At 39.1% G+C, this 27,794-nt stretch overlaps 1 protein-coding gene across 5 annotated transcripts in view; it reads left to right on the plus strand.

Moving 5' to 3' along the window:
• dsd (attractin-like protein dsd) overlaps positions 1-26,993 on the plus strand; it is a 44,803-nt gene extending 17,810 nt beyond the window's left edge. For 2 of the 5 annotated variants that reach the window (XM_076206782.1, XM_076206785.1), the window contains exons 12-23: positions 2,380-2,451; positions 6,227-6,538; positions 7,146-7,275; positions 8,655-8,852; positions 9,868-10,011; positions 10,740-10,886; positions 11,350-11,514; positions 14,074-14,284; positions 14,855-14,933; positions 16,002-16,337; positions 16,593-16,707; positions 17,952-26,993. In XM_076206782.1, coding sequence (XP_076062897.1) covers positions 2,380-2,451; positions 6,227-6,538; positions 7,146-7,275; positions 8,655-8,852; positions 9,868-10,011; positions 10,740-10,886; positions 11,350-11,514; positions 14,074-14,284; positions 14,855-14,933; positions 16,002-16,337; positions 16,593-16,707; positions 17,952-18,115 — 2,073 coding nt within the window. In that variant the 3' untranslated portion in view covers positions 18,116-26,993. The remainder of the gene's footprint in view (positions 1-2,379; positions 2,452-6,226; positions 6,539-7,145; positions 7,276-8,654; positions 8,853-9,867; positions 10,012-10,739; positions 10,887-11,349; positions 11,515-14,073; positions 14,285-14,854; positions 14,934-16,001; positions 16,338-16,592; positions 16,708-17,951) is intronic. The other 3 variants (XM_076206783.1, XM_076206784.1, XM_076206786.1) reach the window with 3 other exon arrangements.
• Positions 26,994-27,794: the final 801 nt, after the last annotated feature.

A 27,794-nucleotide genomic window follows, 5' to 3' on the forward strand; every position in this document is an offset into this window, starting at 1 on the left:
TCGGGCTGCGTCAAAATTTACTCACACATACTACCCCACCCCCCACCTCCCTGCCCATTCCTCCTCATGCAATCACAACATCATCCATATACAACCATTCTCCACTCACCTCTGTCTTCCGTCCTCTCCCTTCCTTCCTCAACAGACATTCCCCTCTTCCCCAAAGCCCCCTTCACCCCATCCATCCACCTCATCCTAGGACGTCCCCTCATGTTCACTCCCTCCACATCTGCCTTCCATACCTCTTTTACTAGTCTTTCTTCACTCATTCTTTCCATGTGTCCAAACCATCCTAATATTCTTTCATCAACCCTATCTCCCAAATCCTTTTTCACCCCTGTTCTCCTCCTCACCTCCTCATTTCTCACCCTATCCAGCCTAGTAACCCCCACCATACTTCTCAGACACCTCATCTCAAACACATTCAAACTCCTTCTCTCTTCTTCTCTTATGTTCCACGTTTCTGCCCCATACAGTGCTGTTGGCACAATCACTCCTTCATACAGTCTCCTCTTCGCATCCATTCCCAAATGTCTATTCCTCATTACACTCTTTAATCCACCAAGGCATTTACTCGCTTCTCTCAATCTACATTCTACCTCCACCTTCACTCCACCTTTTCCTGCTACACTTGCACCCAAGTATCTAAAACTATCCACTTCCTCCAGTCGCTCTCCCTTAATGTTCACTTCCAGTCTACTGCCACTTTCACCCCTTGTACATCTCATCACCTTACTTTTACCCACATTTATCTTTAGCTTTCTTCTATCACATACTCTCCCAAACTCTGCCACCAGCTTCCTCAATCCCTCCTCTGACCCTGCCACAAACGCAGTGTCGTCCGCAAACAACAGCTGGCTCACCTCCCACTTTTCTCCATTTTCTTTAACCATCTCCAATCCCTGACCCACTACCCTAGCATTTACCTCTCGCACCACCCCATCCATGTATAAGTTGAACAGCCAGGGCGACATAACGCATCCTTGACGAAGTCCCACCTTTACCTCAAACCACTCACTCTCTCCATTTCTAATCCTGACACAAGCTCTACTACTCTCATAAAAACTCTTGACAGCTCCCAGAAGCTTTCCTCCTATCCCATAAATCTGCATAACCTCCCACAGTGCCTTTCTGTCTACCCTATCATAAGCCTTTTCCAGATCCATAAAAGCCCAAAAAACATCCTTCCCCTTTCCTATAGCTTTCTCACATATCTGTCTTACCACAAAGATCTGATCTACACAACCTCTACCTGTCCTAAATCCACACTGCTCCTCACCAATTACTCCTTCTGTTCCTCTCCTAATCCTCTCAATTAAGATCCTCCCATAAGCCTTCCCTACTACACTTAACAGGCTAATCCCTCTGAAACTACTACATTCACACTTGTCCCCTTTTCCCTTGTAAAGAGGAACTATACAGGCACTTCTCCAGTCCTCCGGCACTCTACCCTCTCTCCAGCAAACATTAAATAACCTCACCAACCAGTCCACCATCACTGAACCTCCCTTTTTCAGACATTCTGCATGGCATCCATCCAGACCAGGTGCCTTACCTGCTTTCATCATCTTTACAACTGCCTTCACCTCATCCTTCCTTATTTCTCCTCCATTCTCCTCACTCATCACTCTCATTTTCTTCGCATTTCCCACTGCAGCTATCTTTCCTTCCCTATCCTCCTTCACATTTAGCAACTCCCTAAAATATTCTGCCCATCTTCAAAATTCTTCATATGTTGGTCAATCAATCTGTTGTTGCCTTGAGTTTTACTAAGTGGGAAACCCACAGTGGCTGGCAATGGTCCTCAGAACCTCCCACAGATCTTTCTGGGAAGAAACTTGGGACTTATTGTCTGTTGTGTTATATCAATGTGGGACTGTTTCACTGTCACCAGTTGAAAGTGACAAGAAGAGGAGAGCAGTTGCTGGTTGTCAGCTCCTCATGTGTGAAGAGTGTAATAAATACAGTTCTAGTTCATAGAGGGATATCTTGGACTCAGTCTGAAGACCAAGTGTTATCCCCTCAGGGCTGCACCTCCTAATGGAAGTGAGGGGGTTGATGGGTTCTGAAAATGGTCAGCTTTGCTGTTCATTTTGCAGGACCACCACATATAGATAGCTGTCATTGGTATTTTCACATGATGATGGTTGAGTATAGTAGTGACTTATATTTTGTGCATGTATTTCTCTGTAAGGGCTGAATTGGTGGTGATAAGCCTTTTGTAGTTTGGATGGTAGGTGGTATAAGAACCTCTGTAGAGGTTTTGTATAAATCTCATCATTTGATATTTCCTCCCTCTTTGTGACTCCCTTCTGTCGTACCTGCTGGGTCCGACATGGCTGTATACAACTTGCCCTAACTTGATGGTGTCCCTGACAGCAGCCTGAAGGAGTCATGAGCTTAAGTAATGGTTTGGTACACAAGGAAGTGCCCAGGCCATCCAAGGTGGTGGTATGTTGCTGTGGATTATATGGTTCCTGCATTGGACTGCTTGATTCAATCTACCTGTACTAGTCTACCTTTGTTTGATGTAATGTTCAGCTATCGTTAAATTGAGTTCTGATTCCTTGACATGAAGTATTATTTATTTATTGCATGGTGTGTTGCTTGTCAATGACATGAGGCAAAGTTGACACTTGTTGTGGCTTTATTGTAGTTCAAGGATGAACCTTGAATGGCTTATTCCAGCTTAGCTTTGCTTGAGTTTTATATTTGTAGATATGCAGAGTTTAGTTTTGCACTGAGGTAAGATTGATGGCCATAGCTAAAGTCTGGCATGTTTTTGTAGTTTGGTAATAAAGCACTGCATGCTTTATTTTTAAGGTAGTGCTGAAAATTCTTCCTTTTCTTTTGTTCCTTTGTCATTACGAATGGAATATAAATATCTGTACATGTATAGTGACTAGTAAATGGTCACTCGTGTATCTACCAATCCTGTAACAAAATTGTGCCTTTATCTTTCAATTAATCATCCGTTTTCCTTGGTCTCTCTTGCAAGAGACCTGTGGCCTTCAAGTAACGGGCAACAACCTCTGGGCATGTCCACAAGTCACTCATGGAAGATGTATTGTTGTCTAGGAATTATTAATGTGGGGCATTGTGGTATGAGATGTTCTGTGCCATTATCTAGCAGTATGAAGTAGAGAGCTAGTAAATGTTTGTGTTGAACAGGAAGTGTTATGAGAAATAGGGATGAAGAGGATAAATGCAAAGAAAAGATTGTATGAATAAGTGGCTGCAATCATTGCACTGTGTGGATCAGAAACTTAGAACTCAAGGAGGGAGGAAGGGTGTTTTTGAGATGAAGTTTTAGAGAAATATGATACGTGACTCAAGGATGGATAGTGAGAAATGTAGAGATAAGGCAGAATAAGGGTGGGAAGGGAGCTAGATACAGGAAATCAGAGAGTTCTGAGGTGGTGATATATGTAAAAAAAAATAATGAGAAAAGTTGCGAAGAGTTTGTTGAAAGCAGAAGCACATGGAGTGAGCTCAATAGGAAGATCAAGAATAAGGTGGATGAATGGGGTGAAGGGGGCTTTAGATGCACATGGAATGACTGTTGATCAGGGAAACCTATACAAAAGCAAAAGATGAAAAAGACTTGGGAGTGTTAATAAAAGACAACCTGTCACCTGACACACACATTAGCAGAATTGTAGGAGAGATGTATGGACTGCTGCAGAAGATTGAAATGGCTTTTCATCATATGGATGAAGAGATGATGAAAAAACTCATCAAGGCCCTGATCTGCCCAAGATTTGAATATGCATCAGTAGTATGGTTCCCACACAGAGTGAAGGATATAATCAAGATTGAGAGAATACAAAAGGGAGTAGCCAAACTGGTCCCCGGCATGGCAGAGAAACAATATGGGGAAAGACTGATAGTACTAGGTCTGCCAACTTAAAAAGATAGAAGAAAAAGAGGTCATAAGATTACAGTCTTCAGGTCGCAAAAGGGGATAGATTGCATTGACAAAAAATCTCTTGATTAAAGATAGGAGGGCTTTAAGATGTTATGGAAGAAAATTAAAAAAGACTGCATGTCTAAAGGATGTGAAGAAGTACAGTTTCCCATATAAATGCATAAATACTTGAAATAGCTCGGAAGGAGATATAGCCCAAGCTTGAACAATACATTCATTTAAATCTGAATATGATGATTGGAAATCCAAGAATATAGATTAAGTTGGAAGTGTACATGAATTTGAGGCTAGGTATTATAGAATTGGAGAGTAAATGGGACCCAATGAGTGTTGCTCCTTCCCTGTATACTACAATTAGGTAAATACAGAATACCTCACACTACCATGTCCCACTACATGTCTTCTACAAGGCCTTTTGAGGGGTGCGAATGTGGCGGGGAAGGGAGGAGTGGGGGTGGAGGTGGAATGTAGATTGAGAGTCAAGTAAATGCCTTGGGGGATTGAAAAGTGTAATGAGAAATAGACATATGGGAATGGATGTTAAGAGGAGATTATATGAAGGAGTGATTATGCCAACAGCACTGTATGGGGTAGAAATGTGAAACATAAGAGAGGAGGAGTTCATATGTGTTTGAGATGAAATGCCTGAGAAGTATGATAGGGGTTACTAGGCTGGATAGAGTGAGAAACGAGGAGGTGAGGAGGAGAGCAGGGGTGGAAAGGGAGTAGGGAGATAAGGTTGATGAAAGAGTTTTGGGATGGTTTGGATACATGGAAAGAATGTGTGAAGAATGATTAGTAAAAGAGGTTTTGAAGGCAGAGGTGGATGGACCAAGGATGAGATGGATGGATGGGGCATTGGGAAAGAGAGTAATATCTGTTGAGGAGGGAAGGGAGAATACAGAAAATATGGGGGTAGTGGAGAATGGTTGTGTATGGATGATGCTATGATACATGGAAGGGAGTGGTTGTGGGATGGGGGAGGGTGAGGGAGTATGTGTAAATGATATTTTGATGCAACCTAAAGGGATTTCTCCCCATCTTCTCTTTTTCTTCATGAGGGGATGGAGAGGGGGATCACCAATTGAATGAAGTGGTCTTGCTGTGAATGTGCTGTGTCTTGCTACATTGCTTCTGACCCAGGGTAATGGGCAAGATGCAGGGATGACCTGTTATCCAGGAGGAGCCAAGATAGAGGGAAAGAGTGGGGTAAATAAGAATGGAGTACATAGGGATGAAATGGGTGGGAGTGGATTTTATGCCTTTGTTTTTGGCTACTTGCTTTGTAAGAGAGAAAAAGCCATTGGTATATATATATATATATATATATATATATATATATATATATATATATATATATATATATATATATATATATATATATATATATATATATATATATATAATATGTATGTATGTATATGTATACCCACATAATTCTAGAGAACATGTCTCTCCAACACTTCAGTTGATGAGTCATATGGAATATGGTAGGGACTATTGTGTATGATGTGTACACGTCTCTGCTTGAAGAACATAATATGGTAAACCCTTGATATATCAAACTAGTTGGGGAGGGTTTGGTCGTCAGTGTCAAAAGTGCATACTGTATGTACATATGTATCAAAATTGTCCATGGGTTTGCCATCCATACTGAACCCTGCATCACATATACTGACCTCGTTCATTATATCAAAAGTAGGGTTGATTGGAATCACTAGGGTCGATGTAGTCTAAATTTGGTGCAACGAGTTTTGGTATTGATAAGGTTTACTGTATATGCCTTATTGTGAATTCTTATTGTTTTCTGTATTCGCATTAATGTCAAATGACTGGCTGCTGAGCGTGCTACATGTTTTTGTAGTTTATTGGTAACAAATTTTTGATTACTTGCAGTTTTTTTTGCCAAAAGCTGAATGTATTGAGCTTCGATTATTCTACAGATTTATTATTTTTTATTGCAAAAATGTTATAGTATACATTGAGTAACTCAGATACTGAGTGTTTACTTGATTTGCAACTGTTGTTTCCTGTGATGTCATGCCAATTCACATAATTTGGTTTATCTCTGATTGTTGACAGAATTGTTCTATAACCTAAACAAAAATCCCCTTAATTTTCAGAATAACTCAGTGTTTTGTACTTTTTGGTGTTCATAATTTAGTGATGAATCATACTGACTATAATGCTGAAACTTGTCTTTTATTATTAACTTTTTAGGGAGTCCAATTCCAGTTCAAACTTCAAAGTATTAACAAGACTATACTCATTATGCTTTTTATTCTCGTTGTCATTCAGGGTATTTTGAGTAGTGCCAGTTGCGAGGACCCTGTTCGCTTGAAATGCAAAAGCCTCCACACCTGTCCTCTCTGTAGGGCCTACACGGGCCGTTGCGACTGGGTGCACGAATCCTGTGTCGCAGCACCGAACCACACCATATCTAGTTCATCGAGCTCTCTGACACTCCACCGGGACAGGGAGCCACCCGAAAACCCGTCGACTTGTACAGCCCCTGAATGTAACCGAGCAGCAGTCCAAGAATTGACTTCTCATCATATACCTTGCCCACCTTCTTGCTCACAAAGAACCTCCTGCAGTAATTGTACACAGGTCAGTTGCAGCGTGGAATGTTTGGGTTCTTGGTGAAAATAAACAGTTTAATTATAGATATATATAGGTCATTGTATAGAGTAAGTGGGAGTAGGAAATACAGAGTCTTAGTCTGGGTTTAATCCTGACTAGTTACGCAAGTATGCTTTCTCAGGAATAAACTTGGACTAAGACTCCTGTGTATCTTGCTCCCACTTACGTCAACCAGTCAGAATGTCTCAGCATTGTATGTAGGCTTTGCATGTGTTTTTACTGGAAACCCATGACCTCAAGATAGCTAGCAAAAGTTCCTTGATTCTTTGCTAGCTCCCTTGGAGAATAAATCATAAATTGTTGTCTAGGTTATGAGTATTGCCAGTGTGGGGTATCTAAGGATTTTTTTCTTCTTTTTTCTTTTCTTGAGGGAAATTGAGAGTAATTTTACATAGTTCCACATAAAGGAAGTTGGAATAGACTGAGGATAATATAAAATTATTATGGAAAAGCTTTTTGTGGGAGCATGAATGCTACCTCCCTTGTGTGAGGGGGAAGAAACCTTTTGGTATATGAATACATAGATGAAAGACTTCTTCAAGGGTCCTAATTGTCACGTGCTTTCATATCCCAGCAGGGTCATTGCATGTGGTGCTTTAATCAGCAACGTTGTGAAGATAACAACTCATACCTGGTAAGCTTCCCCTATGGGCAGTGCAGAGAATGGACCACGGACTCTAAAGACTGTGTCGCCTTGGAGCAAGGTAGGTTTGTGGTGATATTCAGTTCAATTGTAGTTAATCTTTACGTCAACTCTTTGGAGAACCAGCTATTAAAGTCAAGCAGGAAGTTTATCTAAATTAGAGGGATTGTATTTATAATTATAACGGTGGTGGAAAAGATGGCAGATAGGGCTGATGAAAGACTATTGAGATGGTTTGGACACTTGGAAAGAATGAGTGAAGAAAGATTTATAAAAGAGGTGTGGAAGGCAGAGGTGGGTGGAGTGAACTTGAGGGGTTGACAAGAGGATGAGATGGATGGATGGGATGAAAGGGCCTTTAAGCAAGAGGGATGTCTGTTGAGCAAAGACAGGAGAAGGGAGGAGGAGATTAGGGTGAGTGGAGAATGGCTGTGTATAGATGATACTGTGATGCAAGGTAGGGAGGGGATAGGGGATGGAGTAGGGAGTGGTTATGTGTGATTGATATTTTGACGCAGCCCGAAGGGATTTCTCCCCTTCTTCTCTATTTTCCAAATGAGTTGGTGGAGAGGGGGGTTGCCAATTAAATGAAGCAGATATGCTGTGGATGTACTGTGTCTTGCTGCATTGCTTCTGACCCAGGGCAATGGGTGGGATACAGGGATGACCCATCATCCACAAGGAGCTAAGATGAGAGGGAGGAGAGTGGTGGAGGAGGGGAGTGGAATGGGTGGGAGTGGGTCCATGCCTTTTCACTTGGCTACCTCCCTTACAGGGAGATAGTATAGATTATTCTTTGAGAAAGAGGGGAATGTCTGTGAAAGGAAAGGAGAAGACAAGATAGGAGTGAGTGGAGAATGGTTGCGTATGGATGATGCAGTGGTGCATGGAAGGGAGTGGGTGGGGGATGGGGGAGTATGTGTGAATGATATTTTGATGCAGTCTGAAGGAATTTCTCCCCATTTTCTCTTTTTCTATATGAGGGGACAGAGAGGGGGGGTCACTGATTAAATAAAGCAGCCTTGTTGTAGATGTGCTGTGTCTTGCTACATTGCTTCTGACCCAGGGCAGTGGGCAAGATGCAGGGATGGCCTGGCATCCAGAAGGAGCCAAGAAAAGAGGGAGGGACAGATGGTGAATGGGAGTGGAGTATGTGGGGATGAAATGGGTGGGAGTGGATTTATGCATTTGACTTTGGCTCCCTCCCTTGTCAGGGGGAAAAAGCCCTTGGTAGTATGTATGTATTCTTTGGGATTGAAGTTGTGATTTAAGCTTTTAAATCATATAGACTTTTGTAATAAAGTACTCTGTTTTAAAAATTACTGTAATGTAGAATAGTGTTAGTTTACCTTTTCACATACAAGTAAAAAATACAGAAGGTATATATGACAAGCTTATACCATCTAGTCCTTATGCTCATATCATCAACCTGTCTTGCAGGTGGGAGCCGTTGCAGTCTTCACCAGACTTGCGAAACCTGCCAGGCAGATGTGGCCTGTGGGTGGTGTGATGATGGCTCAGGCACTGGCTTGGGTTCCTGTATGGAAGGTGGCCAGCGGGGCCCCATCAGCCCTGCCACTGGGCTTGTCAGGTCCTCTAGGTGCCCCAACCCACGATGGTTCTTCACCTCTTGTCCACGTAAGGCAGTTGTCTTTGTTTTTGTGTACAGCTCTGGTCAATCTGTTGCTCCAGATCTCTTGCAAGAGACCCACAGGTCCCAGCTGGTCTCGTCATTATGTTTAGCTTTGCCAAAGGTGTTGGATGTAATATTGTATTGAGGGGTAAATGTGTTGTATTCATCTAGTAGGTTCTGTATTTCTCTCTCTCTCTCTCTCTCACTCTCTCTCTCTCTCTCTCTCTCTCTCTCTCTCTCTCTCTCTCTCTCTCCCCCTCCCTCCCTCCCTCCCTCCCTCCTTCCCCCCCCCCCATTACCTTGGTTGATGAATAGTTCTCCAGTCAGTAAACCTTTTGCCTTCATTCTTTCTTGCAAGAGAGCTGCAGCCCAGAGGTATGCTATAGTGGCTCTCAGGTTGGCCCATAGATCACTCAAAGAAAAAAAAAATTCTATTGTTGTCTGTTGTGTTTTGATATTGAGCAGTGTAAGATTTTGTGGTCATGAAGAACTTTTTAGGTTTACCCCTTTGACAGTCAGGTTTCCTTCAGCTGAATAAAATCACTCTGTAGCAGCAAAAATTAAATTTATGGATCAATTTGGTGGTCAGATAATTAATGGAGTGTGTCTGACCCTTAGTCCTAGAGGTTTCTTTCAGCATGACAAAATTACTAGATAGCAGTCAGGAAAAAAAGAAAAAAATATATTATGTTTGTTTTATTAATAACTTGTGCTTATTGACAGAGTGTAACTGCAATGGCCATAAAAAAATGAGTTTATGTTTGTTTTATTAATAACTTGTGCTTATTGACAGAGTGTAACTGCAATGGCCATAAAAAAAATTAGTTTATGTTCATTTTATTAATGATATGGTTTGATATCATTAATAAAATGAACATAAACTAATTTTTTATGCCCATTGCAGTTACACTCTTTACATGTTTTATTAATAACTTGTGCTTATTGACAGAGTGTAACTGCAATGGCCATAAAAAAAATTAGTATATGTTCGTTTTATTAATAACTTGTGCTTATTGACAGAGTGTAACTGCAACGGCCACAGCTACTGTGCCGAGAACCAGACAGAGTGCCTTCAACCCTGCGCCAACCACACCGAGGGGACACATTGCCAGCATTGCATGGAACGTTATTGGGGTAACCCTTCAAATGGAGGACTTTGTGAACGTAAGTATGACCTGACTTTATTCTGTTTCCCTAATGTATATATGTACAAAAACTCTAAATATTTTTGTTGATTATGATTCTCCATGTTTTCACAGAAATCATTTGGTCAGTTTTGTGTATTAGTGATTGTATCAGATTTGATAGAGATGAAAAAATAACTAGATGTGACTAAGATATTGAAAATTAAGGTTATAGAATGTGCTTCCAGCTGAGGCAGTTTAATGTAAAACAGTTTAATGTCTTAAAAATTACTTTTTACTATTATTAGATTTTTTTTTCTTCTCTTCGTCCAACCTTTTTATGGACTGAAAGGTCTCCTTTTGGCATACATAATCCTTATAATTCATCAAACAAATTGGAGGTTAACCTTGTCTCAGGTGATAAAATGGGAATGGTAGTTGAATGTGTAGACAACAGAAATAGAGTAAATTGGAGAGGAAAACAAAGAGTGAGACGGAACTGCTGAGCCACAGTCTAGGGAACGAAAACAACACCCATGAGCGAGATGGATGTGTAGGGTAAAAGGAGGCCTTGGATATATGAGGAATGTTTATGGAACATGGAAAAGAGAGTATGAAAGATAGGAGAGAATGGAGGGATTTGTGAATGGTTAATGCAGTATAAAGTTCTTCATGTCTGTTCCGAAGTAAGGTGAAAAAAACGTATGGTAGAGGAAACATCCTTGCCCATATTACATGAACTTACATATGTAATCTTTTTTTTCACAGCATGTACGTGCAATGATCATGGAGATACGTGCAACCGTGTGAGTGGCCGATGCCACTGCCACACCAAAGGTGTGTCAGGGGATCACTGTGACCAGTGTGACAACAAGAATCATTATGTTGGGGACCCCTTACATGGTTCCTGTTTCTGTAAGTATTGCACAATGTACATGACCTATAAAGGAATAGATCTTTGATATGGGAGTATGAATAAGGATCTCAAAATATAACGATACCTGATCCCCAAAATTCATGGGAGTTAAGGGACAAAGCATTATTTCTGAGCCTGCCAGACCCATGCCAAACACAAAAAATATCTATCTATATACCAAAGGCTTTTTTCTCCCATGTAAGGGATGTCAACTTGACTTAGCTACCAAAAAAAAAAAAAAATTAAATCAACCATTGAAAAGTGCCTAAAGTGATTTTAACTCTCCTTAACAGCCAAAATAATTAAAAAACAAAGCCTATTCAACACAAAGTAACCTATGAGAAATCCATAAACCACAAATGTGGAACTCATGAATGTTGGGGGTCAAGTGTATTTGTTAAGTTCTTTATTGTTCTATGTAATGATTGATTAAACACTTATTGAAATATTGTCTGTCAACAGATGACCTACAAATTGATTACCAGTTCACCTTCAACCTCTCCAAGAACGAAGATCGCCACATAGGTCAAATAAACTTTTTCAACATTCCAACCAAAAGTGATGTCGATACAGACTTTGATATTCTGTGCTCGAAGGCTGCCAATATTAAGATTTCAGCAAAAGAGAGTAAGTTGTTTTATTTCTTAGTAAGCATACATACATATAGCAAGGGCTTTTTCCCCCTTACAAGGGAGGTAGCCAAAAAAACAAAGGCATAAAAACCACTCCCACCCATTCCATCCCTACTTTTCTTGGCTCCTCCTGGATGATGGGTCAACCCTGCATCTCACCCACTGTCTTGGATCAGAAGCAATGCAGCAAGACACAGCACATCCACAGCAAGGCCGCTTCATTTCATCAGTGACACCCCCCCCCCCCCCTCTCTCTCTCTGTCCCCTCATGGATACAAAAAATTCTGAAATATGGGGTACATTGGATAGGGGAGGAACTTGATGGTTATTTAATATTTGTAAAAACCACTCGCTGGCTGAGTAGGTTAGAGCATTGCTACTTGCAACAGAGGTCAAGGTGATAGCAGTTCAAATACTGCCACCAGTGAGTTGGACCAAGGGCATGATTAATTAAATTCCATGCTACAAAGTACTCTGTAAGGGACACTGCCCTAGCCTCCTGATAGGGAGAGTTCACATTAAACAGTCATGTGTCCATCAGGTATTACAGTATCCAAAAGTGAGTGGTTGTAAATGGATGAAGAAATAATGGAGACTGAAGAGATGTGCTTGTCCGTTTCATAATTTTTTTTCAGTGGATGAGCACTAAGGTTATGATGAAGCTTTGGGAGTGAACCAGCTCCAGCTATCAGGCCCTGCTGATAACAACAATTGATCACTACACTACCCTATACTATGTCTTTCTATCTATATGCCTCCCTCCCTCCCTCCCTCCCTGTATCCTGTCCACTATCCTGGGTTAGAAGCAATGCAGCAAGATACAGTACATCCACAGCAAAGCTGCTTCACTTCATCAGCACCCCCTCCCCACTCTATCTTCTCACATGGACAAAGAGAAGATGAGGAGAAATCCATTTGGTCTGCATCAAAATATCATTCACACATAACCACTCCCTACTCCCCCCTCTGCTCACACCAAACATTTTAGTAAATCTATTTATGCCTTTCTTTTTTGGCTACCTCCCTTGTAAGGGGGGAAAAGCCTTTGGTATAAATATGGAGGGTGGAGGGGTGTGGAGTGTATTCAGGGATGGAATGGGTGGGAATGATTTTATGCCTTTTCCTTTTTGGCTACCTCCCTTGTAAGGGGGAAAAAGCCTTGGTATATGTGTGTATGTATTTACTGAGTTATTTATGAGCCAAAGCACTTATCATGACTTGTTTCATAGAAACTGAGTTTCCTTCCAAAGTTCTGAAGCAGTGGATTGATTGGTTGATGACACCATAGAAAAATTTTCACTTTAGAATTTAAGTCACTCTCTTAAAAAATCAAGGGGGATGAGATTTGCATACAAAATATGTTTCTATTGTAAAACATAGCTTTGATTTATAATTTACTGATGTAAATGCTAGTCTTGAAACCAGAAAAGTTTGTACCGTATTTTCCGGCTTAAAATGCGCATCGGGTTATAATGCGCACCCATGCACTTCGTTATCTCAGTACACAGATAGCGCGCACCGACGTATAACGCGCATGCCCAATCGCATTTGTCTATAACGCAGTTTTACCTCGGTATTTATATCATGTGAACGAGGTTACATGGAGAAGTATTTTTCATTGGCTAGAGCCACCGCTGGGAAATCTGTTGATTTGTCACTAAATTAAGTGTCAGTTTAGGCATCAATCAGGACACAACTAAGAAAAAGTCGGAACTACATGTACCAGTATATGACTCATGTTGTGCGTTGGTCCCATATTACTCTGTAGCTTAAATAGTTTGTTGGAAATATGATCTAAGAAAGTTTATTGAAAGTAAAATATACAGAAAAATTTCGGGATTTTTACAGAAAATGTTCATTTTATATCTTGAGGAAATAATTCGTCTTTACCATTTTTTTTTTTTTTTTAATACTGAAACAAACTACAGACTGTTTCGTTTTAGCTTTGAACCTGCAATGACAGTGGTGAAATAGGACAGTCTCTCATCGAGGTGACGTTTAGTTAATATAACTCCCGAAAGAGGGTGTTGTAGTCAGGTGTTTGACACGAGTTTATGAACGGCCGCAACGGAATTTGTACCATACCTAAAGTGAAGCAACAAAGCCAACATAAAAATTCAAACTAAGATGCTGTGAACATGGGCAAATATCATGAATATTGATCATGTTTCATGGTGTTTAGGCCTATTTAAACATGAAAAATAAGATTCGATAGATACCTACCTATACCAAATATTCATATACGGTAGCCCATGCTGGCGTATTCTTTCATGTCACCATGGCTGTTCTTCTTGTTCTCACGGAACATCATGGAGAAGTGTGCCTCCCGACTTTGTGACGGCCAACATCGTCACGTTGTTGTGAAAAAAATTACACAGCCGCAGAATTTTTATTGTAGGCCGTAGATAATGCGCACCACCGGATAACGCGCACCCCCCATTTTTAGGCCCTTCCAACGGAAAAAAGTCGCGCACTATACGCCGGAAAATACGGTATGTATAAACATATTTGTACTTTTTTTTTTTCAAATGTTCATTCACATGCTTATTCACAGCAAATCAGCATGAGGACTGGATCATCCGTAACTTCACGGGTACTCGTATCAAGCGGAGATTCAGTGCATCAGAATACGTCTTTGGTGGCTCAGGCAACAATACAACTTTCTTTGTCTACGTGTACAATTTTACACCGCCCATTGAGATTGTTGTGTCCTTCTCACAGCATCCCAAACTTGATCTTATTCAGTTCTTCACCATATTTTCTCTGTAAGTACCTACGAGTTTCTTAACAGACAGCATAAGTCTTGTAGAATTAGAAGAATAATTTTAATGGTTCTGATTGACTTGTATTCATCTTCTGTAGGGGATTTTGAGGAGACCTGTGCTGTTGTACTCAACATAATGAAAGTGTTTGTCTAAAATCTTTTTTTTAGCTACCCGCATATAGTATTTATCTAGTTTGTAGGTTTTAGGTATTTTCTGGAAACTGAAAGTGAAAGGAAAATTTTGTATTTGAAGATTATCGTAAAATGAGGAAAATCAGTTGATGCATGATGTGTGAGTGGAGAGGGAGATACAAGGAAGAAGAGGAAGAAAAGAAGAAAGTGGAGGAGGAAGGAGATAAGGAAGAATGAGAGGGTCAGGGAATGAGAAAAAAAAAAAAAATCGGCATTTACCAAACACCACTGCGATTCACAATTTTTTTCTCTCTCTCTTAAATAGAATACAGTGGATGAGTAGATACAATTGAAAGATTAACAGTGAAAGAATAACCAACTTTTTTTTCTATGTTAATGCATTTCTTGAGTAGGTGATATGTTGTATTTATTTTTGCAGTTGCTTCCTCCTACTGCTTCTGCTAGCAGCTTTTCTATGGAAAATAAAGCAGAAATATGACCTCTACACTCGTCGGCAGGTAAGATCAATACCTCCTCTTTGTAGTCGAGATAATGTCAATATAGGTTTTCACTGTTACCTAGAATTCTTAGTACTTTTGCATCTAATTAAAACCATGAAAGAAGACTTGTATAATCAAATACTTTATGTTTGCCCTGCTTTAGGATTGTGTTATGGTTAATTGCACAGTGGCTCATCAGTTGGTGTAGATATTTTTTGGTAACAGTTGTCGTTACTAGTTTCACTGACTGGAAACCTACAGCCCCACCTCGGACAACTATGTTTCTCAGGCTCTCCCATAGCTCTCCCACAGCTTAACTGTGTGCTAGCAATGATCTTCAGGCCTTCCCTTAGATCTCTATGGGAAGGAACTTTGAGCTGCTGTCTCTGTTGTACTAGTATAGGACTATTTCAATCTCACTGGCTGAAAGTGGTAGAGTGATATGAGCAGTTGGTAGATGTCTGCTCTCCATATGTGAAAAAATGGAAGAAATATAGTTGAAGTTGATAGAAGGAGACAGAATGTCTGCATCTCAGGGCTGTGTTTACCGATGGAAGTGGGTTGACATGCTTTGAAAATGGCCAGATTTGATGTTTCATCTTGCAAAACCACCATATGCGAGCAGGTACCTGATGTTGGTCCCTGGGTCTGTTTCTTCATTACAGTTGGAGAGGAGGGAAACGGTAACCTATTATTAGGTATTCTTATTGGGGTTGTGGTGTGATGGTGGTTGCACCTCTAGATAGTGAAGGTGTAGATGAGATTTGATGAAGTGTAGTGAGGAGGTGATTTCATGTATATCTATTATAATCATATTTCATGGTCGTCTTATCATGAGATGATCATCAAAAGAGAAAACAAATGGGTGTTTGTAAGAGGCTCATAGATAAAGCTAGACAAAACTATAGAAGGGAACAGTAGACGGAGTAACAACGGTGGTTAGAGTGTTGGATGGATGAAATGTGTGTGCATGCCTTAGCTGGACACCTCCCTCATAATGGGAAAGAATGCTTTTGGTGTATGTATATAATGATCATATCTACCTGAGCATTGTATACATTAAGATTTTCTTTTGTTCCATTTCAGCGGTTGATGGTGGAGATGGAGGCCATGGCATCCCGTCCCTTCCGCCCCATCCTTCTTGAGATGGATCGTTGCAGTTACACTCTTACATCCGCTGCCAACACTAACAGCAACAACAACACAAGTAACACAACCTCTCCTACTGTCAACTCAGACCAAAACCATGTTCCAACTTGCAACAATATCATTAACAGCAATTTTAACACAAACCACATTACCAACAGTATAGCTAACCACTGCAACAATGTGTTAATCAAACACAATAATTCCGTGTCTCCAGAATATTTACTGCCTGAACCGCCAGACACCATTCATTCTTCCGTACGGAAAAGAAAGAAGGTAAGTCCGTGGGGCCAAGTGTAGGGAACTAACTGCATGCTTCAGGGCAGTTGCCATTTTAATGAATTTAGAGACATTCCTCTGGACCAGTGCACACAAAGTTGAATATCAATAGGTATGAAATATTATTGATTTGTTTATTTATTAATTTATTTTTTGTGAGTAATGTTATTATTGCCTGCACAATGTATGGCGTTTGTTGCTCACATTTACCGTGATGAAAGAAAACTGTTTAGGTGTTTTGCTTTTGGCCAGGAGAATCCCAGTCCTATATCCCTGGAGCCATGTTGTGGCAATCGTGCAGCTGTTTTGTCCCTTGTGGTGCAACTGCCAACAGGTGGAGAACCCTTTACACCACATGGACATCCAGGTAAGTTGATATTGTCCTCCAATTGATCCATTGCCCCAGGTCTCTCTTCCCAGTGTTAATCCATCGGTCCAACAAATTGACAGTGTCAGCTAATTAATCCATTGGCCCAAGTCCCTCTTGACAGTGTTATTCAATCCATTGAACTGACATTTTGACATTGTTTGCCAATTAGTGCATTGGCGTAAGTCTCTCTTGACAGTGTTAATCACTCCATCATTCCGACGCTTTGAGTCCATTGCTGAACAAAGACTTCTCCCAAAATGTTCCATGAGTAGAATGAAGTCACCAAATTTCTCTCTCTTTTCTTTCCACTTTCTTTCTGGTATCCTTCTTCCACCCTGTCCATCTTGTGGCATCCAGTCAATAACACACTTGCTCCATCATCCTTCCTAACTTATCATACCAATTTCATATCCTCTATTTTACTGCCTGTACATTATCTTTTACTCCAGTTTGCTGTCTCACCCAGTTTACCCTGAAAACTGAAAAATAAAATGAATGTCTTTGGATGGAGAAAATATTCTTCGATATTTACTGGAGGGAAATCTCTTCTCACCTGCGTCCTCTAATCCCATGTGGTGCCCCTGGAATTGACTTCCACCTGGGAAGTTACCTGTTACTTTCCGAGTGCACATAAGGAATACTCTAAAGAAGCAACTTCAGCATCCTTCTCTTTACCATAGCCATCAACAGACATATTCCCCACAGAATTACTGTCAACTTGTACATTAGCATTGGGGGGTAAACCAGTTTTAGCTGTTGGGCCTTGCTGTTGAGGTGATATGTCTTGCTGCATTGTGATGGACCCAAGCAGTGGGCAGGGGACAGGGATGACCCTTCATCCACAAGGGGCTAAGATAAAAGTGTTTGGGATGGGTGAATAGTGCCTTGCCTAGGCCACCCCCACCACCCCTTATAAGACAAAAGGGCTTTTTGGTATGTATATAATAGCTGGAGGGGAGTGGAGTGTGTAGGGGATGGAATGGGTGGGAGTGGATTCTATGCCTTTTTCTTTTGGTTACCTCCTGTGTAAGGGGGAAAAAAGCCTTTGGTATGTGTATGTACCTCCTGTATATTGCAGTGAATACTCAGAATACAAATATAATTTAACGATTCATCTATTTTTTAGATAGAATTTTTTGAGTGACTTCAATGTATTAATTTTCTGGAAATTTTGAGCTCAGCATATTTCAGTCAAATTAACCAAACACAAGTTTGAATAATATTTTTTTTTTATCTTCCAGGTGGTTTAGCTATTGCAAGTACGTTAGTTACCTTAGGCAATCCTCGAAAATGCAGTGTTGACCCCGCGTGCCTGACCAAGGGTGGCGACAAGACCAAGAGTGCGAGAGGCAAGCAGCAGCAGCACCAGTACACTGGCCAGCACCACCCAGACACTTGTATCTAGAGGTCCAAGACCTCTGATGTGTATGCCAAGATGTAAACACTTTGAGAGAGAGCCGGGCATCATGCTGCACGTGTCCCCGTTGGTGCTGGCGGAACACTCCCGACACTGGGATTGGCCGTGGACGGTGTGGCAGAGTTAGAAATGAACTGTTGAAGAATGTGGAGGGGGAATAGTGGAATTAGTATTGTCATATTGATATTTATTATTTGTATTTGTTAAAACTTTTCTAGTTACCAGTTAATGAATCTCTTCTCAACGCTAATGTTGTGGTGTCCTTTGTGTACTTGGAGCAACAGCACCACCTCCACCACCACCTCTTCCACCTCAAGCCAGATAGGGCCTTAACCCTCCACAAGAACAGTACAGTTGACAGCCATCATGCTAGGCATTCAGGGAGGCTTTCCATGGCAGGCATTTACGATGATTCTCCATGACAACCACCTGTGAAAAATCTTCCCATGGTTGGGACGTCGGTGCTGCTCGATGGTAGTTGCAGACAGCAGTCTTCCGGGAGAGTTGCACATTGTGCCCTGCTTTGAGATTTGCTCATGATAATCTATATTGTCTATGACACTCGTTCATGATGAACCTCTGCGACAATTATACGGGGTGACTACCTGATAGCTATACACAGTAGTTCCAGTATCAGTCAGTTTTGAGGCTTTCCACAGTTGTCGTGCACAGTGGTTGTTGTGGTGGCGATCCGTGTACTTGTAGCCACGTACAACACTTGTTCACGATAACTACAACTGGTGATTATGATGGTGTCATAGTAATTATGGACACCTGACATTGCATTCCTGCTATAACATGAGTAGTCACATCATAGTACTGTTTGTGGTATTGAATTATTGTCATTTATGATAACTGGTGGTCATGCTTTACATAAACCGTAGTTTTAAAAGTGGATCGACCAGTAACTGCCTGTGGTAATTGTGTGCTTGATAGCTATGAACGATTATTTTCATCGCTTCAAAGGAATGCCGCAATGATGGTCTTGAAACATGACAACTGAATGACGGCTTGATGGTCATCTGTCTCTGTGTTGGATTGTACGAGAGGGGGGAAACCTAATTTTTTTTTTTATATTATTATTATTTTTACTATAAACAAATTATTTTTCATTGTTCTTTCCATTCTTTACTTTGTGCTCAATCCATTGCTCTGCACTCATTCATTCATCATTTCTATAGTGTTTGATTTTATGTATAAAAAAGAAAAAATGTGGAGACGAATTTTAAGGTAAGAAGAATGGAAAGGCTGTGCTAGGTAAGGCGACTCATTGAATCTCGCTGTCTTGAGGAACCAGGCAGGTGTTGCTGTTGCCAGTTTTTTAGAATAGGAAGAACATTATGAAAATAATCGTATCTCTAATGCGAAGGTCACGACAGCAATGGTGTAGGAAATTTCGAGTATAAAGGTGTTGGGAGTTGAGGTATGAAACGTTATTGTGCATCAGCTGAGCCTTTCAAGCTGTTCTCGGAGCACTTGTTTGGACTATAGGTCCTTCAGATTTCTGTGCCAGATATCGTCTCCCAAAGCTCTGTGGTGGGATGTGATGCGAGTATGTAATCATGGTTCTTTAGAAAAGGTCGTCCCTTTTCGAATAATCTTATCAACACTTTCCAAGCTTCGTTTCCAAATTTTCAGTCTTTGATTCACTGATCAGCTCAATTCTTCTAATGCTTGATATGAAAATATTCAACTAAACTTTTATTCTTTGAGCATCTTACCATAGTAAGTAGAAATAATCTGCCGTAACTTCCTATGGCAGTGGTTATCATGATTCATACACCAATAGCTGTTCCTGAAAACAATTATAGAATGGTATATATATTTTTTTGTCGGTGGACCATTGTTTTATTTTATTTTTTTATTTTTTCTCTTCCCTCCTTTATTTCTTTAAATCACATAATATATCATTTGCATTCTTGCAACAGGTAAAATGTTTTCGATTTCACATGTAATATTTTAGGATTTTCTAAACAAGTCTTTCCTATAGGTCACGTGTAATAGGATCACAAAGATGGGATATATTTTGCCACGGATTCCCCTCATTCATAAGGCATTATACAGTCATCCACGTTTCTTTGTTATTACTGCTTTAAATCATCTTTAATTTTTTTTTTTCTAATCTTGCATATGAGAAAGAAAGCTGGCTCATTTTCTCAACAGCCTTGGGTCCTGTGTAGTTATGGCCAGAAAACACTTGTTTCTATCTGTCCTGTATGCTGTTGAGTTTCTATATTTGTTCCTTATTATGTAGGTTATACTTTGATTTTATGTGTACTAGTGTATTTCTATTTTGAATACATATAATTACTATGGGCTTCTTTAATAATGAAATAGCTCAAAAAGTTTAAATATTTTTATGTTATTTTTTGTAGTATATGGCACTGTGCATTCACCCTATGTAAATATATAGATTGTCCATAATTATTGATTTTATCAAGTAGGGAATATATGTAATATATCTTATTTATTTGATGCTAACCTGACATTGGTCTCCATGTCACAACTCATGCTGTAGGAAGTTTACTGGGGATTTTTTTTTCTTTTCTTCATCATATCGTCTTTGAAAAACAGTTTAATTTATTGTTGAAATAGGTTTATATTTGATCAAGTACTGTATTGACCCTCCACTTAAAATTTTCTTGAGTTTTATGTGGGTGGGAATAGGAACCACAGAAATTTCCTGTGCATCCTCTTCCTACACACATCAACATGTCAGACTGTCTCAACAAATACCTACGTACAGTATATACATGCACACACATACATACAACATTGTTGCACTATTCTGTGATTGAAAAGGTCACCATTTGTGAAGATTAATGTAATATATTAGTTTTAACAGTTTTATTGCCACAGGGCCTATTCTGTAATGGTAGAAATTATATAAGAAGAATGGCATGTACACACAAACACACACGTGAACATAGGAGACAGGACCCAGTGAGCATTGCTCCTTTCATGTAAACTACAATTAGGTAAATACACACAGACACACATGACTGCTTAAGGTGACATGAAAATGATAACTTTTAATTTTCCCCAGTAAACTGCTTTCCTTGTATTTGTCTTAAAATTTGATATATTTATTAACTTTGTCTAATGGACCAGTACAGTTTTGCAACACAATTTTCTGTCTTTGGGTTCCTGATGCAGTAGAGTATAGTTTTAGGTTTCTTTGTATATATCTGTTTCTCCTTAACTTTCCCTGTATATCTCCTTTCTTCCTTCTCTACAATCTCCCTCTAAACTCGTTTCCCCCTTCCAGCTCTCCTCCTTCCTCTCTCATATCTGTATCTTGCTGTATTTCCAAACCTTTTAGTCCTTCTCACAGAACTTACTGCTTGTAAAACACCCTGTAACTAAATTTGCTACATGCAGCGAGCTAAGGGGTCAGTCACATCCTGGCCATTCCTGATCATCTGGGACCTCAAAAACTGAAACTGGGAGGCTTCTGGTGTAACATTATAAATCTTCTTAAGACCAAATTAATTACAAAGAGATTTTTTAATGCTGTGCCAAAGACTTGCCAGTGCCAGTTTTTGTGGTTGGGAACTGAAACTGGTCAAAAATGTGACTAGAGTCTAAGAGACAGAGGGTTTGGGAATTTAATTGTTGGGTTAGTCTCAGATGATCGTATTTCAGATGGGAGTGTGTGTGTAAATTTGCTTATTGTGTGAATAGATTAATGTAAGGGAAATAAACGAGTTGTGAGCAGCAAACAACATATTCAAGATCAAAATAATTTATCTTAGTTATTACATTGATTTATGTGTGTACATATGTATACACACACACCATGGCTCAAAGGCTGAGTGGTAGCATTCACAACCGCTAATCCAGCAGTCTGAGTTAGATTTCCACCCAAGGCTGAAATCATTTCAGTATCACTGCACTGCAAGCTGGCATGCCAACTTTCGTGGGAGGGTAATAATGGTTGAAACACACACTAAATTGGGATAAGAGAAACACAAGAGGACATGGAAAGATACTCAAAAAGGACAGTTATAGAAGAGACCTGGAAAAAAGACAAAAACAAACAGCTTTCCCTACAGAGTGGTAGATGTATGGAACATACTAGAGGAAACAATAGTGTGTGCAAAAACAATACAAGAATTTAAGAACAAATTAGATATAGCGAGATACAGAGACAGGACATCACAAGCATAGCTCCCCTTCCCGTAAGATACTTGGTAAACACACACACACAGTTGGAGTATGCTGGAACACTATGGACACCCAGTACTAAGAAGAAAATAAAGAAATTAGAAAGAGCAATGACAAATATGGTACCAACACTCTCCAAATTGACATACGAACAAAGATTGTTTAAATTGGAACTACCAACCCTGGAACAAAAAAGATATCTACTGACTATTTACAGAATTATAAAAGGAATGGAAGTCCTAGATAGAGATGATTTATTGAAGTGGGACAAGAGGACATGAAAAGAAACTCAAAAAGGATAGTTATAGAAGAGATATGAAAAAGAAAAGCTTCGTGGTGGATCTCTGGAATAAATTAGATGAGGCAGCAGTGTGTGCAAATACTATTCAAGAATTTAAAAACAAACTTGATGCTGAAACATACAAAGATGGGTCACTACAAGCATAGCTCCCTTCCCGTATAATACAAATAGGTAAATACACACACGCACTCAAAAAGGGTAACTATAGAAGAGATCTGAAAAAAAAAATAGCTTCCTACATAGAGTACTGGATACCTAGAATAATTTAGATAAAGAAACAGTGTGTGCAAACACTATTCAAGATTTTAAGAAAAAATTTGATGCTAAAAGATACAAAGACGGATCACCATGAGCATAGCTCCCTTCCCGTATAATACAACTAGGTAAATACACACACACGCATGGTAAAGAATGCCAGTTTCAAGTCAAGGACTGTATGAATGAAGTTGATTAGCCTAAAGTAATTTACATAGCGATATCAAGAAAATAGTTTCTGCAGGAAGTGGAACAGGATAATGGTGACTTTTGAAGTATGTGAATATGAAATTTATGTCAGAAAGAAGACATGGAGGATGGGAATGTCTGTATTGTCACATGAGTCTTCTGCAAACTATCTCAGCCAATATTATTGCCGCCCCTCTGTCTTTGACTGCTCTGTAAAATGCAAGTAAACAATTTTCTTATCTCTATTCCAGCTAATGTTTTGTTACCTTTCAACACTTGTTCCAGTTCTCCCACTCCTATTCTTGTTTCCAGCTTTTTGTTTCACAAGTTTTGTACTTCCATCCACAGTAGTGTTCGCATGCGAATATCCTAAAACTTCTCCCTGCTTGTTCTTCCTGTCCTTTCCCAATCTTCATTCCCTTTTTCTCCACACACACCCAGTTCCCTTCGATGACATATATCTCTAAGTTCACCTTTTGTTTTGTTTCTAAATGTTAAAGAAATCTTTGAAATACACTACATTTGGTCACAAATCTCTCTCTCTCTGTCTGTCTCAGGTTCCTCAGGTACACGCTGCTTTTAGCTGATACTCCAAGATCTGATATTATTTTCACTTGTTGCACAGGACAGTGTTGTAATTCATATTTTTCTGTCTTCTCTCCCTTCTCTCCTGCAAGGGTTGCCACATTTTACTCTTATTTGTGGGTCCATCATGGTTGTGAGATGGTCATATTTGGCAAGTGTGTCACGTAGTTTTCGTGGTTCTTGACTTTTGGTCTGCATAATAGTTTATTATTATGTTTTATTGATACTGCTGGTGTTTGATGGACAATAATTGACAAGTCTTTTTAGTGTTTATTATACTGGATATGTTACTTGCGCCTTTTTTTTTTTCTTCTTCTTCTTCTTTTCCATGTTTGCATGATCTAACATAACACCATAAAGCTGCTAAGAAATACCTTTATAAGTAAACATTGACAAAAAAAAAAAAATGATGTAAATTTTCGTTTTCTACAGACATACATTTTCTTCTCATACTTTTCTTTTACCTCGTTAATGTAATTACATGAGGAGATTAGCATCGACAGATATTTGAGTCGGTATAAAGATACCCAGTTATGAACTCATATTCTTGTTTGATCATTGCACTGTCATGTTTTCATTTGCATCTTGATCCATCATTACCCATCATTAAATTTAAGTTGTTGTTAATTCTATAGTTTTTTTTTTCTTTTTTCTTTTTTTTTCATCAACAAATAAGATAGGGTGAGTGGGAGAGCTGTTGTGGATGGCTAGTATGACAGACAGCAGGGGAAATGTGTTATGCAGGTGCTTGAATAGTGTCACACTTTTACTGGGATTGGGAATGAAAGAATAGCAGGCAGGCTGGACTTGCAGTTCTGGCCAGCAAGCGTTTACGTGTACATAAAAGGAGTTTAGCTGCCTTTAGTAGATTTTCTTCATTACTAGAATTCTTCATCATTGTGTCTAGTCTGTACTCATCTACTCATGATTCTTGCCATGTCATTATGCTTTTGTCCCCTTGAGATGTCAGGTGGAGATTTTCTTTCGTTTTTTTTTTTTTTTTTTTCCACAATTTTTCATATGTTTTTAACCTTAGCTGAACCTCTTTTTCACCAACTCATGATACCTACTTAATTAGTGTTAACAGGGCAATTGGCCTATCATGCAGAAACTATGTATGACAAAAATAAAATAAAGAGGAAAAGGAAAGGGTTCTTATACATGCGATTCTCGGCCTCATTATTCGTGCTTCTCCTTGTGGTCTTCCTGAGGTGTGGCGGGAATCGTCTTTGTTTAAGGCATCCGTCGGAAGGGTCGGTGACAGTGGTCCTTAGCACTCGTTTACAAGGCAGTGAAGGACGACAACTACTTGGCCAGATCGAAAGAAATTACCTTGTTACGTTTTGGCATAAGTAAGGAAAGGATACAGTCATTTAGGGCTAAACTAGATTCTCAACATCAAGAAATCAGTCTTTCGTGTAAGAAAATAGTATTTATCCACACAAAATGGAAAATTATTGAGGTAAAATTACAAGTGTCAGTATTCTTGTACCACAATTATTTACCTACCTAAGGAACGAGTAATAATTATTGTAGAATAACTACCAAAGCATTTAAGCATACTATTCTACAAATTGGTACATAGAAATTATATTGCTAGCTTTTATGTAGTAACTGTGCTTGTGAAAGGATGTGGGATGTGTGGTTTAAAACAAAACTTACATGTGATAACAGTGGCGAAATGTTTGTAGACTCAGAGGTTTTTAATGCTTGTGTAATTTCGGTTTACAGTTAATATTCTTATGATGGACAGAGCAATATAGAGGAGTTTTTTTGTTTCGTTCATTTTATTTATTTTTTTCTTTTCTTTTTTTTTTTTTTGCTTGAGATGAAAGCATGTGCTTGTTTGCATATTAGAATCTTGCAAATCCCGGTGACTAAAGGTTGGGACAAATGTTTTGTCTTAAAGTATCTATAGGATCAAGTTGGCATCTGTCTTATAAACATTTAACTTAGAAGAAAGAAAGTGATATTATTGCCATCTTAAGTGGTTTGTGGTTAATATATTCAAGTATGAGCTCTCAAAGGTAATGTGCTACAGCCTTCCTCATGACCCTTTTTTTAAATCATGTAAACTAATCAAATATGTATATCCAAAAACTAAGGAATTTAATAAATACAGATAAGAGTAAGTATTAAGAGTGGACAACTATCATTAGTATTTTCTAATGAAATTATATTATTGTGAAGGTAAAACTGGAGCCCAATATTCAATGAATTACTCGTATGCCAATCCTTTTCTTTTTCCCCTGTGTATAAGGGACAATATCTTACACTTGACTTGCAAAATTCCTCTTTCACAAATCAACTTCATCTTTTGACCAGAAATAAACAAGAGTGAGGGATCAGTTGTGCATGGTTATACAATTATGTTTTCTCTGCAGAAAAAAAAAAGCAGTCCAATTCGTGGCTATTGTTACGAGGCAAATTTAAGAGCACATTTGACAATGGTTTCCCTAAAAATAAGGGATATACTAGTGGCTTCAGCCCCTTTGGACCCTGTCTTGCCATTTCTCTTGTGCTTTTCTATCAACATCACATGTGCGTAAGCACTTTGGTGTTCTGCAAGGTTTTGTGATAATTTTGCAATAAAGCATAGGTGTGTAGCGAGGCTAGAAGTGCCGTGAACAGTCAGCGACAAAAATACAAATAGGAGTGTAATGAAACCTTGGAGGAAAAGATGCATGCTGGTAAGAAAATCTCGAATTAGGGCTGCAACTTGAGGTCTTTTGAGTCACATTACAAAAAAGAAAATGGGAATTTTCCGGTGTTCTCCCTAGAAAAAAAATAAAAGGACTGCATTTCATGTGAACATAATTGTAACAAATTGAAGTGTTGCAGTATTCTTTCACTTGTACTGTATTGTGTGCTGTATTTTGTACTGGAGAACGTGTCATCCCAAACTGTACATCCATTCTCATTGTCCGATATGATGCATACAAGTGTACACACAGGCAGAGTGTTCCCTTTATTGTCCATCATATCCTGTACCTTATCCATAACCACGGGTGATGTCCTGATATCCAGTATTATTAACTGCTACATGTTTGCAAGGAGCGAGTGTATTGATTATACAATTGGCACATATATCCACATGCATTAAGGTATGAAAAGTTGTGAACAACATTGTACTTAAAATGATGTACTAAATGTATTGCAAACAGAAGAAGAACAACTGGTAGCAGACGATTATTATTGAATGGACTCAGGTAATAGAGAAGTCACGATCCAAGTGCTGGATGTCCTGTATTTCACCTTTCCATTGTTTGTCTGTGTTCTTGAAATTCTAGCTGCTTTCACTGTTGATTCATAAGAAACCCTCACAGCTATACAAACACACTTTTTGCTAATAAAAATATCAATTTGAAAGATTTTTTTCCCTTCCCTATAAAGCGAGATTGTGTTCTGAATAGCAAGTTTTAGATTAATGATATTCGATCACTTATGTACAAAAAGGAACATTAGGAACAAAGGAGAAAGTGAAAAAATATGATGATGATGATACTAGTGTATAATAATAATGACATTCGTAATGATAATGATGTGAATAATGGTAATAATGTTATTACCATTGTCAATATTATTGTTACTTGTGGCGAAGGTCGAGGGGATGGCGGTTCGAATCCTGCCACCGGCGAAATTGAACCAAGGGCATGGTTTATTAAGTTCCACGCTACATAGTCCTCTGAGTGGCACGGTCCTAGCCTTTTGATTGGGTGGAAGTTTGTAACGTTAATCCATATCATCATTGTCTTCATTATCATTATCACCATTGATATCATCATCATTAATGATGGTGATGACAAAGATAATGTTGACAATTATAATGATTAGTAACGATGATTACGACAATAATAATGATAACGGCGACAATGGAAGCGACTACAGCAATAAAGATGACAATTACAACTACGATGATATTGTTACAAAAATAATGGTTAAAAAATACAAAGGAAAACACTACGGTTAAAAAATCTGGTTACAAAGAAATCTACGGTTACAAAGAAAAGCTACGGTGAAAAAACTACGGTTACACAAAAATATATAAAAAAAAAAACTACGATTACAAAAAAAAGGGTCACGAAAAATAAATTGTCACGGACTACCTACGGTAGTGAAAGAAAACGTACGGTCACGAAATATCAAAGGTAAAAAAAAAAAAAAAAGTCA

The sequence above is a fragment of the Oratosquilla oratoria genome, chromosome 23 (assembly GCF_046742065.1).
Source record: "Oratosquilla oratoria isolate Oo_2021 chromosome 23, ASM4674206v1, whole genome shotgun sequence".
Taxonomy (NCBI): Eukaryota; Metazoa; Arthropoda; class Malacostraca; order Stomatopoda; family Squillidae; genus Oratosquilla; species Oratosquilla oratoria.